The sequence below is a fragment of the Condylura cristata genome, unplaced genomic scaffold, assembly GCF_000260355.1.
Source record: "Condylura cristata isolate star-nosed mole 26May11 unplaced genomic scaffold, ConCri1.0 scaffold00013, whole genome shotgun sequence".
NCBI classification, from domain to species: domain Eukaryota; kingdom Metazoa; phylum Chordata; class Mammalia; order Eulipotyphla; family Talpidae; genus Condylura; species Condylura cristata.
This window is the reverse complement of record NW_004567114.1, coordinates 22,032,518-22,045,168: the sequence shown is the minus strand read 5'-3', so window position 1 is coordinate 22,045,168 and position 12,651 is coordinate 22,032,518. Positions and strand designations below refer to the sequence as shown.

Genomic DNA, 12,651 nt, shown 5'->3' with positions numbered 1-12,651 from the left:
GGTGAAAGGCTTCACCAGGAACAGAGTGGGGAACAGAACAGGCAGATCGGCGAAGCACACTGCTCAGGGGATCAGCGGGCGGGCCAGGAGAGGTCTGCCACGCCATGTGGTCACCTCCGGGGCAGGCGGGAATCGAACTCATGTGGAGGCGGCTCTAGATTCTCAGTGCTGTGCTTTAACCCGCTGCGCCACCAGGGAGGGCCCCATTTCCCTTTTAAGGAACATTTGAGTGTGGCCCCATTTCCCTTTTAAGGAACATTTCTGTTATTCCAGAAATTAAAATATGCTGTCTATATTTTTTATATGTGTTTATATAACAGAATGTTACATTACTCTTTCCCTTCACAGAAGGTGTTAACTCTTGATTTCCATGATGATTTTAAATGTTAAAACAAGAGTTTGTAGCTTTATTTTCTAAACTTGCCTTAAGAAGGAAAATGAACTAAACACCTGCTGCATTCGTAGCTATGCAGGCTGCGCAGATCCATAAACACTTACGTGGTGTTCCCCTTCTGTCTCTCTTCTTTGGATTTAAACAGCCAGCTGACTTAGCTCAGTTGGGTTATCTATACTGAAACCTATTTGGCCTCAAAATGACAAAGCCGTGGTGATGTAAGTCAGGAGCATGTACTTTTTTTGGCTATATATTTCATTCCTAAGTTAGTCAGAAAATGAGTATTATTAGGAACATGGATAACATTGTAAAATCAGTGATAAATAGCCATAGAGGGCCCTCCCTGGTGGCACAGCTGGTTAAAGCACAGCACTAGGAAGCTAAAGCCATGAGTTCCATCTCCGCCCAGGAAGATGACCCACATGGCCCGGCAGACCTCTCCTGACCTACCCGCTGCTCCCCTCAGCAGTGTACTTTGTCAGTCAGCCTGCTCTGTTCCCCATTTTGTCTCTGGTGAATCCTCCCACCGCCCCTGCACCTCTGGCCTACACCCCAGTTCTGTATGAATAAATAAATCTTTAAACAAAAAAAGCCATAGACATAGATGCCAACTGTTTTGTTTGACACTGCTTATTTTGACCAGATTGGAGTTGGGTTGCTGTGAACTCTTGGTTCCTGCTGTAACCTGTATGGCACATGTTTATATGCATTTTTACATTGTTGTATAATGTACCATTTCCCAAAAATGGTTATTTCTGGATTGAAGGGTTAATGCACGTGTACTTTTATTTTTTTTAAGATGTAATTATTTATACATACAAGAACTAGGAGTACAGTCCAGAGAGGATTCACCAGAGACAGTGGGGAACAAAACAGGTATATTAACAGAAATACACTGCGAAGGGGAGCAGCGGGTGAGACAGGAAAGATCTGCTGCACCATGTGGGTCACCTCCCTGACTGGGGGTCAAACTCATGCAGCATTGGCTGACTGGCTGGTGATAGCTTGAGAGCGCTGACATTTTAGCCCTGGTACCACCAGGAAGTCCCGTGCATTTCCTTTCGATTATTACAGATTCTTAGGCAGAAGACTGGTGTGGAGAGATAGTAGCCTGTTATCTTGCCATGTACGTCTACTTTCTGTGCTTTACCTTTTACCTGGACTCTTATCTCTCTCCACAGCAACAATGGTGTGGTTGGTGAATATGGCAGAAGGAGACCCAGAAGCCCAAAGGAAGGTGCCCAAAACCTCCAATTATAATACACAGAGTAAGTGACTTTTACTTCTTATTTTTTCGTGGTTATTGTCATCTTATAGGTTAACAGTGAGTTTATGAAGCATAATTTTAAGCTCTTTGGTCATGGACTCCTTGGGGAGTCTCCTGAAAGTTGTGGTAGCACAAAGCAAACATTTCAAGAGTTTAGATGCTGCAAACCAATGCCACTGCCAGCGATCTTGGGTTCACACTTCCTGCCATTAAATATCCTTAATATCAGTATGGAAAGGGTCAGGTCGAGACTCAGTTATAAAGGAAGAAACAGTAAGTTTGTTCTTCAAACATAAAAGGATGTGAACCTTTTGCCTGGCATAGAGTAACATAAAGATAATGTTTATACTGAGAAGGTAAAATATTCCAGGTGGATAGGACTTTCTGAAGGAGAATAACATGATGGCCTAGTATGAAAGCTCAAAAGACCCATTTTGTGTACTCTGAAAGATCTTAAGAAGAACATTTGTTAGGGGTTGTTATTAGAAGCAGTTAAGGAATAACAACACTAAGAAATTAAAAAGGTCTAACTTTATGAAGAAGTTGAAATAAAGATAGGTAAGAAAGGAAAAAGACCTTGGTTATTAGTTGCTGCTTTATAGGAAAGAGAGAGTTTAGGCTTCATGGAGCCAAGAAAATTGCTGATGTAGCAGTTGGATAACTGTGAGAAGGACACTTTCAATTGGGGATTCACATTTGGGCCTCAGGGACAGCAGGTCCATTCCACAGTGACAAAGGCCACAGAGTAAGGTTGCATTAGGCCAGCAGCAGAGCAAGGGGAGAAGTAGGAAATGTTTAGAAATGATTGCTGCCCATCTAGCTATTGTGTTAATATGTTGAGCTAAAAAAAATGAAAAGACTGGGTTCTGTGAGTATATATGTATATGAGTATGAGTATGTATTTGCTACAAGATTTTATTCTTTGGACAAATGGTGATACAGCACTGAACAAGACCTCTTCCACCCCCGCTTCCATCCTCCCTAATGAAGGAGACAGATGTTCAACAAATAATTCATACAGTGTGATAAGCATTACAAAGGAGAAAAGTTGCTGTGAAAGTTTATAGAATTTCACTTACTTTGGAAAATCAAGGAGTGTTCCCTGAAGAAATGTTTATAGGAGATGGATGGCTGAAGACAGTAAGCACTTTCCAGATGTTGACATAGGCCTTTAAGGGCTCACAGGGAATGCTGTTAGTGTTCTGGGTGGGGCAGTTCTTTATCATGTGAGTCTTCCCATCACACTGCAGGATATTTAGGGTTCCTGGCCCCTCACCCACTAAACATGAAAATTAACTTTAGGGCTAGTGATAGCCAAAACTTACTCCATTATAGTTGTTACCAAACACCTCCCGGAAGAGAGATGCTATCCTCAGTTGTAAAACAACTATTTAGAGGAACCAGACATTATATTAGAATGAAAGTTAGCATTCCACCAGGGATATCTGTACAAGGAACAAATGAATAAAACTGAGAGGTTTGCCTGAGTGTTTGAATTCCCTGTGAGAGAGTTTGAGGTTGAATTAGATATAGGTCATATATAAAAAATGAGTAAAGTGGGGGAAGGGGGCAGTTTTCTAGAAAAAACAAGTTGTACAAAAGGAGTAACTATACTTATATGTCCTTGCTACAGTGCAGTATTTTAGTTGTGACTACTATTTGCATAGTGATAATATAAAAGCTGAACTTTCTGAAGATTTTCATTTATTTATGCATATAAGAACTAGGGTGCAGGTCAGAGGTGTGAGGTGAAAGGATTCACCATAGATAGAGTGGAGAAAAGAAAGGCAGATTGACTGAAATACACAGCAGGCAGGTCAGGAGAGGTCTGCTGCGCCATGTGGGTTAGTCCCCTGGCTGGGGATGGAACTCTTGCTGCTGTAGCTGCGGACAGCTTCATTGTGCTGCAACTTAACCTCTTTAGGCACCAGTGAGGCCCTAAAAGCTGAACTTAACATAAAATTGTGACATAGAGAATATGGGAGGAGTTAAACTTGTGTGTATGAACTAATGCTTCATTTTCTCTGTACAAAGACTGAGTTTCTGAAAACATCAAGAATACCACTTGCTATAATTGTGGAGGTAAATAGGATAAAGTGAAAGAGGATGGGGCAGAGCAGAGACTACTGTTTTTAGTTATAAATTTTCATGCTTAGAATTTTGCTTATATGATATCATAAATTCCAAACTGGGGAAGAGTCACATTTTGTGGTAAGAAGAATACGTTACAAATTTAAAATTATTAGAGTCCCTCACAGAAAAAGTTCATGCAAGTGAGAGGCCTGAGTGTTCAAGCTTTACCTCTGCTATGAACATGTATCACTTCTGTAAAAAACACTGGAGAAAAAGTTTATTTCCCATCCATTTCACTAATGTATGTTCGATGTATGGAAGGTTCTCAGGACACATACTCATCAGTCAGATTGGCAGTCATGACAGAATAACCAAACGATGAAAAAAAAGCCATTTTCCCACTCCTCCCTCCATGGCCTGCCTCTATAACTTAGACGCTAACGCAGTAGTGAGGTACCAGGTAAGGAAGTTTGCTTTTGCATAAATCAATTGGATTAGAAATACAACTCAGTTGCTTTAGTTTTATTTTGTTTGTTTGTTTGTTTTTAAGATTTACCTTTATTTATTTAGGCATACAAGACCTGGGATATAGGTCAGAGTTGGGGGTGGGGTGGTGAGAGGGTTCACCAGACAGTGTGGAGCAGAACTAGAGCAGCAGGCAAGACAGGAGAGGTCTACTGCTCCATGTGACAGGTCAGCTCCCTACTCAGGGATTGCACTTAGCTGCAGTGGCCAGCTTAATAGTGTTGAGACCTCTGTGCCACCAGGAAGACCCCAACTCAGTTGCTTCAAACAAAGAAAAAATGTGTTCTCTTAGAAGACCATAGCATTTGGAGGGTTGATGTTAGCAGTTACCTGTGTTCTTCTCCTCTTCCCACTGCCAACCTTAGATACAGACTTGGTTTTCAGCGCATTGCTCCTCATATCACAAGATGACAACCACAGCTCCAGATAAGACAGCATTCAGGGGAAGTCCTTTCCTCTATTGAGCTCATTACATGTTGGCTAGTAATAGTTCCACAGCTTTGAAACTGTCACTGGAAAGGAGAAGTGGGGTTAACCATGCTGGGTTGGGTTGATCAGGATTTACCCAAGAGGTGGAAATGCAACAGTCTGCTCTCAGCCAATAAAGGGGTAAAAGGGCCATAGTTAAGCCACAGGCCCAGGACTTGTGGCTTAAAAACCAGCTGACCTACTCAAAACGATAGTTGGATACTGTTTCCATGTATACTGTTTCCATGTAATTTTCTTAAAGGTATTAAGAAATTTTTCTAAATATTAGAATTGATTTCTCTTGAAGGCACAGAAAATGAACCACAGGACTCTACACCAGAGAGTGATGATGGTGGCTTCAGCGAAGAGTGGGAGGCCCAGAGGGATAATCGCCTTGGGCCTCATCGCTCTACAGCTGAGTCGAGGACTGCTGTACAGGAACTTTCCAGCAGCATCCTAGCCAGTGAGGACCCAGAGGAAAGTATGTGCATTTCTCTACATTGAAGAGTCATGGATTCCTTTAGTTGTGGCTTTATCAAACTACCAAAGTAAAATGAACCAGGAGACTTACAGTCTAACCCTCAATACAGCTTGTAAAGGGAAATGGCAGTGGATAGGGCTTTTCTCATAGTTAAATTTGCCAATGGACCAAATACTGCCCTCACATTTTATTTAAATTATTCCTTCTATAGTGTCTTTGGCATTTGTTTTGTAAAGTGAGGTATTTTTGAAATTATTCCATAATGGCATTGTATTTGTGTACAAAAATTGCATTTGCATATTTCAGTTTGTACATTTTGTATTTAAAATATAAACTTTTTTTTTATGTTTAAAATATCAAGAAGACTTAGGTTATCTTTCACTGACTTCTCACTTAGTGCAGGGTGAAGTCAGACAGTGACATTTTATATTTGTTATCTTTCTTTTTTAGGGGGAGTAAAACTTGGGTTAGGAGACTTCATTTTCTACAGTGTCCTGGTGGGTAAAGCCTCCGCCACAGCCAGCGGAGACTGGAACACGACCATAGCCTGTTTTGTAGCCATATTAATTGTAAGTATACATTATCAAAGATGGGTCAGACTCTGCACCCCAAACTGATGACACCAGCCCTGTACTAAGGTTCTCCTCTAGCCCTAGCAGGCGTGGGGGTTCCAGTCACCTGAGGAGCTTTGTGAAATACAAATAACTAAGATACTCATCTTATTTGTTTTCATTCTGTTATTTTTTTTTTTTTAGTTCCCAGGAAATTCTGGTAAAGACCTCTGATTAGGAGGTTCAAGCCAGCAGCCTAGATAAGTAGAAAAACAACTGTGCTAGATCAGTCTCGCTGGGGGAAGCAGATCCTCATTAACCCCTGAGGGTTCAGGGCAGGTCTGTAAATGCCCTGCACCTGTCCCTTCAGGCAGCACACACCCAGCTCCCACTCCCACTTGATCTTGCTTATAGGGCCATATGAACCCTGAGAATTCAAAGGTTTGATTTAAGTAATTCAAAAGACAGTTCTTACTGCCTTTTTTTCTAGTAAAGATATGATATCTTTCCTACATAATATGTGAATGAAGGGGGCCCTCCCTGGTGGTGCAGCAGGTTAAAGCACAGCACTATGAAGCTGTCCATAGCCACTGTAGTATGAGTTTGATCCCAGCCAGGGAGGTGACCCGCATGGCATGGCAGACCTCTCCTGACCCGCCTGCTGCTCCCCTCAGCAGTATATTTCAGTGAGGCTGCCTATTCTGCTCCCCACTCTGTCTCTGGTGAATCCCCTCACCTACTGCATCTCTGGTCTGTACCCCAATTCTTGTATGCATAAATAAATAGATAAATTTTTTTTTTTAACTATATGAATAAAGGTAGATGAGACTAGGTGAGAGTTTTCACTTAGGTATTCATTTTGTGTTTGCATTCGTGATAATGCTCCTAACTAGTTAGATGTTCATGTTTTATTTTGCTTTTGAAGCTAATCTTCTGGATATGTTCTTTTTAAAATTTATTTATTGGGGCCTCCCTGGCCTATACCCACGGTTCATGTATTCTTTTTTTTTTTTCCCCAATTTATTTATGCATACAGAACTGGGGTACAGGCCAGAGGTTCAGGGGCGGTGAGAGGCTTCACCAGAGACAGAGTGGGGAACAGAATAGGCAGATTGACAAAGTACACTGCTGAGGGGAGCAGCAGGTGGGTCAGGAGAGGTCTGCGGTGCCATGTGGTCTCCTCCGGGGCAAGCGGGGATCGAACTCATGCGGAAGTGGCGTTAGCTTCTTAGTGCTGTGCTTTAACCCGCTGCGCCACCAGGGAGGGCCCTGGTTCATGTATTCTTTTGAATACAGAGGTGTGGGGGAGAGAGAATTCACCAGAGATGGAGTGGGGGAGCAGAATATGTGAATAGAATGAAATACACTGCCTAGGGGAGCAGTGAGCGGGGTCAGGAGACGTCTGCCATGCCATGTGGGTCACCTCCCTAGCCAGGGATTGAACTCATGCTGCACTGGCTGCAGATAGCTAATAGTGCTTCATAATCCTTGCACCACGAGAGAGGCCAGGATGTGTTCCTTTTTTTCCCCCCCCCAAGAAGAAAAGTATTTATTCAGGATAAACCAAAAAATGTGCTTGATCTCCAGACTTCAAGTCAGTGCCTGGGGTGACAGGGACTATATTACTTGGCTGCTTTGTGTTTACAAGCAAACAATCTCTTCATAAATCCTTCTTGGTTTATGGCTGAGCTACTCTTTGCCCCCACAAAGCATAAAGAATCTTCACACCTGGGATTTCAGTCAATCAAATCCTAGTAGCCAGCTAAATATTTCAGATAGAAATTTTGGCATTACTTAATTTTTTTCAGAAGTAAGTTTACTTTTTTCTAATTTCTATTTCTTACCTAGAATTAGAGTGTGAAGTGTCTACAATATATGCATAATCAATTCTTAGGTTGCAAAGTAAAATACTGCTTGCTTTTTATCAGGAAACTACTTTTGCTTAATACTCTTCCTCCAGATTTAATGAAAACATATGTTCTAAAATTTAACCTCACAGGGTTAAATTTTGTGAACTGCATTAAAACCAAGACTTGAGATTGAGTTGTTTTGCATGAAATATTTTTGTAATTATGTATGCGTTTGTGTCTTTTCCCCTCCTCCCCACAGGGTTTGTGCCTTACATTATTACTCCTCGCCATTTTCAAGAAAGCATTGCCAGCTCTTCCAATCTCTATCACCTTTGGGCTTATTTTCTACTTTGCCACAGATTATCTTGTACAACCCTTTATGGACCAACTAGCATTCCATCAGTTTTATATCTAGCATATTTGCAATTAGAATCCCGTGGATTTTTCTCCTTTGACTATAATAAAATATGGGAAGGACAAAGGTGATTTTCCTGTGTCCACATCTAACAAAGTCAAGATTCCAGGCTGGACTTTTTGTAACATCCTTCCAAGTCTTCCTGACCACCTGCACTACTGGCACTGGAAGGAGGTATCTACAGAAAACGGTTTTGAACGTAACATCACTATGATGGACAGAGTCCCTCGCTGCAAAAACTACTAGGTTTGAGGGACAAGGACGAGGCCAGGCGATGGGTCAAGAAGTCGCTGTGCAGCCACTGGCAGTTTGAGCCTCTGTTACAAGAGGATTTTACCAACTGCGGACTCTCAGGACTGCCATACCACGAGGTTAGATGGCGTGTTTTCAGTCACACAGGACTCTTCACCGTGAACTACATGTTGAAAATCAACCTAATAAATCTGTATTGAATTCTGAACCTTTTCCAGAGGTATAAAGAGAGCAGGCCCTGGAAGGCAAAAGGGAAAGATAGGGAGGGGCTCAAACTTTCACTTCAGGCTTTTTTGCTGCGGACTTTTTTGTTTTTGTCTTTGTTTTTTACCTTCAGTCAAGTCAAGTGAATAGGTTGATTTTGGGGACCTTTTGTCCCCAAGCACTGAAACTTATTGCCATCTGTGGTTGCCATTTCTTCCCAAGGCCAGTCTGAACTTCTTTGAAGTCTCTTTATCTTAAAAGTCTTAACCTCAGGTTCCAAAATCAGTCATTTCTGGAAATAGTGGCACGACTACACAATGATTCTTTATCATTCTTGGGAAATTTCTGGGTCCCACCAACCTTTAGACACACCCGTAGGCCCCGGCCCCCAGTGCCGCCTCTGCTCCCTTTGTCCTGCCCACCCCCACCTAAGCAGTTCTTTCAGTTCTTTTCTACAGCAAGGAAGACAGCTCTGTGTGGTAACAGATGATTCAGTTATCCTAGGATTTTACTCTTTGTGGTACAAAGAATGTTATAAATCATTCAGCCTCGCTGTCACAATTTCCTCAATAGCAAATACAATGTGTGCCCAAGGATAGAAATTAAAGAAGAGCGCAGTGACTGCTAAAGCACTTCCTGTCCTTGTTTTTTTTACTCTGTCATAACCCATTGTCTCTGCTTTGGGTCAGAATTTGAACCAGTAGCCATCCGCTGGTAGATTGTACAGGTATGAATCAGTCTGTCAACTGCATTGCAAGAGTTTGGAGAAAGCCATTATTTCCCTTGGTGGGCTGTGGGAGGGTCAGGTCAGGAGGCGAAGAGCTGCCGAGAGAGGAAAGAAGGGGCCGCTTGGAACAAAACAAGCTCATGTCCCGTGGGCAGAGATTCAGTGGGGCAGGTCCAGCTCCTCGAGCCTCCCAGCGGGTGTTCTGTGGTTTCCCTGTGTACGCCTTCGTCTTGGGGTACCTGTGTGTGGATTGGGCGCTGGTGCTTGGCCCTGCATCCGGTGCTTGGCAGCGCACAGAAGCTGCGCCTCCAGCCTGTGAGCATGGGCGCCGCTAAGGAAGCCTTGTAGGCACCCCCCTCTTACAGGGGGACCCCAAAGCTCTGGAGAGCAGACTGAGCCCTTGTGGGACATTGGTTTCTTTCTCCCTGTCGCTGAAGGAAAGTCAGCCTTTCCTCTCTTTCATGTTGCTTCTCTCAGCCTGTCATGTGATCTTGCTTGGGGTTCACCCAGGAGTCTAGACTATTTGCTTTCTGATTGAAAGTTTCTTAAAAGAAGTAACTTTAGCTGTAGTCTGCTAGTACTAACCTGAATCACACTAGTACTAGGCTGTTGAAAACTTCAGGAAAACTAAGCTATGCAAAGAAAGAGTAGGTCTTAGAACGGTAGGTTCTCCAATCCCCCCCTTTTTTTAAAGTTAAGCCCTTTTCTCCCCCCGCCAAGATCCTTTCTTTTTTGCTCCCTCCATGATATGAAAGTGGATTTTCTAAAAAGACATGATTCAACAGCTATCTCAAAGCCATCTGAACACCATTTTGTGACTGGGAGCCGTCTTGAGGCAGCCCTGACCCAGAGCCAATCATTTGTGCAAGTGTTTCACGAGGGTGTCATCTTGGAGGAGGATGTGTGGTGCGAGAGGGCGTCTCAGCGCATCCTGTGAGTGGCTGGCCTGTGTCGAAGGCTCGAGACAGGTCTGTCACAGAGTGTGAGCTGGAACCTATAAGCATAGGGGGGCGCAGCTCGCGTCTCTGAATCACCCATCTCAGACTTAGAATTTTTCCTCCAAACATTCTTTTTTGAATCAATTCTGTTGTCTCTGAAATGTCAAGAAGCTAGTCTTCCACCGTGAGATAGACTGTCACCAAAGATGTTTGCATTTCTGCTGAGCGGGTGCTGCCTGGCACAGGAGTAAGGCGCAGGGCAGAACCAAAGCCCACCTGTTTAACGTGGAGAAGGGTGATAGCAGGCAGGAAGGGGGCCACAGTGTCTGGTCCTGCAGCCTGCAGAACAGAGATACTACAGACGAGCCCGGGGACGTGACAGGCTTTTTCAGAGAGGAGGCCCCCTTTCCTGTCCAGTTCTCACTAGCGATGACCATGTGCACCCTCGTGCACAGCTCTCACTACCAGTGATTAAATGTCTTCACCAGAGTAAGAAAGCTTTCTACGCAACTTGGAAGAAAGCAGTTGTAAAATAAGCATTTTGTTGGTTTCACTACGGAAACAACTAAAAAAATGGTGTTTTTCACACTTACGCTCCTGGGTCTTCATATTTTAAAGTATCCCTCTGGTTTCAAAAAGTCATTAACAGCTGCCCAATAAGTAATATATTTAGTACCTGTTTTCAAACAACTTTGTAAATGTAGCCTTGGTGATTTCACAGCATGAGAACTTACTGTCTTCCAGGGTCAAAGGTCACGGGGAAGCCTTGTGCATCCAGCCTCCCAGTGCCCAACTGTTTTTTTTTTTTTTTTTGAAGATTTATTTTTATTTATGCATACAAGAACTGGGATGTAGGTCAGAGATTTAGAAGGTGAAAGGATTCACCAGAGGCAGAATGGGGAGAGGAACAGGTAGATGTACTGAACTACACTGCTGAGGGGAGACGGGAGGTCTGCCACACCATGTGGGTCACCTCCCTGGCCAGGGTGAAGCTCAGGCCGCAGTGGCTGATGATAGGTTGATAGCACTGTGTCTTTAACCCTTGTGCCACCAGGAGGGCACCTCCAGCGCCAGGCTTTGCAAATTCAGGCCTTCATGATCTAACCCTGAATGACCATGAGCTCAGAAATCACTATGAAAAGACAAAGTATTTTCGTAATTAATGTCTTCCATGTTTCCAGTATGGTGCTCAAGTCTAAAGCTACAAAGGTGAATAAGATCTAGCCCCAGACTGCAGCTAGTGTTTCTTGTTTCTGGAATCTACCATCTTTAACTTTCTCTGCTATCTAGGGTACCTTGCAATTGGCCCTTTTCAGGATTACCACTTTTGAGGGCTTATAAAATTGTTACTATACAAGTAACCAGATTCCTCCAGGAACCAACCCTGTAATTAAAGTACTCCTTTCTACATTTACTTTGGGATCTTCTACAAAGAACAGTCTGACCTGCCATTCTTTTCAGCTCTGAGGGGATCCTGAATGCCAGGTTTGGGCAGGTACCTGGAAATTGGACATGTGGTTTTGCCTGGGATAAAACAATATATCATGACTCTGAGGCCAGAGTGATCTTTGTGATCTCTGTTTAAATCTCCTAAACACAGGAGATTAAAAACAGTGATTTCAAGTCTTCAGAACCCTCATTGAAACTGCCAAATCAAGTGTACCAAGACTGTCAGACCTGCTTCCCAAATACTTGGATGACATCATCTGAATAGTCCTTTCCTCTGGCAGGAAACATTTGTGTATTAAAAGCAGCCCGGTGCTGAAATGAACCCCTTTCTGCAAAGTCGAAAGCTGTTTTCCGGGCCTCTGGCAGTGCACCATTGCCCTGAAGAAGTAGTTGGGTCTATCCTGGAGTATGGAATGTGGTGGTAGCCTGGTGTGTGTAACAGAAGGAATTTCCCAGGATGCAATTTTTCTTTTAAAATAATTGTTGCAACAGGGCAGCTTTGAAATCAACTGAGTAGAGTAGGATTTTTTTTGTTTACTGTTTATTGGAGGTGCTGGAGCTGATTTCAGCAGATCATTTATTCTCATGTATCCATTGTCTGGCTTTTGCTTCTGCAGACACGGCTTTGTACATGATTCAGACAGACTGTGAATATATCTTTTTTAAATATCTTTCACATTCTTGGTAAGATATAATTTTGATAGATGATTGCAGATTTTCTTGTAATTGTCCAATTAATAAAGACTGCATGAATCCACCTGGACTAGTTTTCTTACAGGGAAGTCTTGACAATGTGTGACATGGGTTGGCAATTACCAGGAAGCAATTTTAGAAACACAGGTGCGTTTTTTCAGGCCACACCTCTGAGAGGTGCTATGTTCCATTCTTAACACTTAGTTTCTGAAAAATATTTCTAGAGAATATTTAACTCAAAGATCTAAAACACCTTACAAGACTTTGTGGTTATAATGCAGTGAATATGACTTCCACAAGAGGGCCAACTGAAAATTACATGGGTCGTGAGACAAGCAGCTTTACTTTTTTTTTTTTAATAACT

The 12,651-nt window shown here is 42.8% G+C and overlaps 1 protein-coding gene across 2 annotated transcripts in view; it reads left to right on the top strand.

Annotated features, from left to right (window-relative positions):
* PSEN1 (presenilin 1) overlaps positions 1 to 9,112 on the top strand; it is a 54,303-nt gene extending 45,191 nt beyond the window's left edge. For both annotated transcript variants that reach the window (XM_004681717.2, XM_004681718.2), the window contains exons 9-12: positions 1,576 to 1,662; positions 5,035 to 5,208; positions 5,659 to 5,777; positions 7,869 to 9,112. In XM_004681717.2, coding sequence (XP_004681774.1) covers positions 1,576 to 1,662; positions 5,035 to 5,208; positions 5,659 to 5,777; positions 7,869 to 8,024 — 536 coding nt within the window. In that variant the 3' untranslated portion in view covers positions 8,025 to 9,112. The remainder of the gene's footprint in view (positions 1 to 1,575; positions 1,663 to 5,034; positions 5,209 to 5,658; positions 5,778 to 7,868) is intronic.
* The last annotated feature ends 3,539 nt before the right edge of the window (positions 9,113 to 12,651 follow it).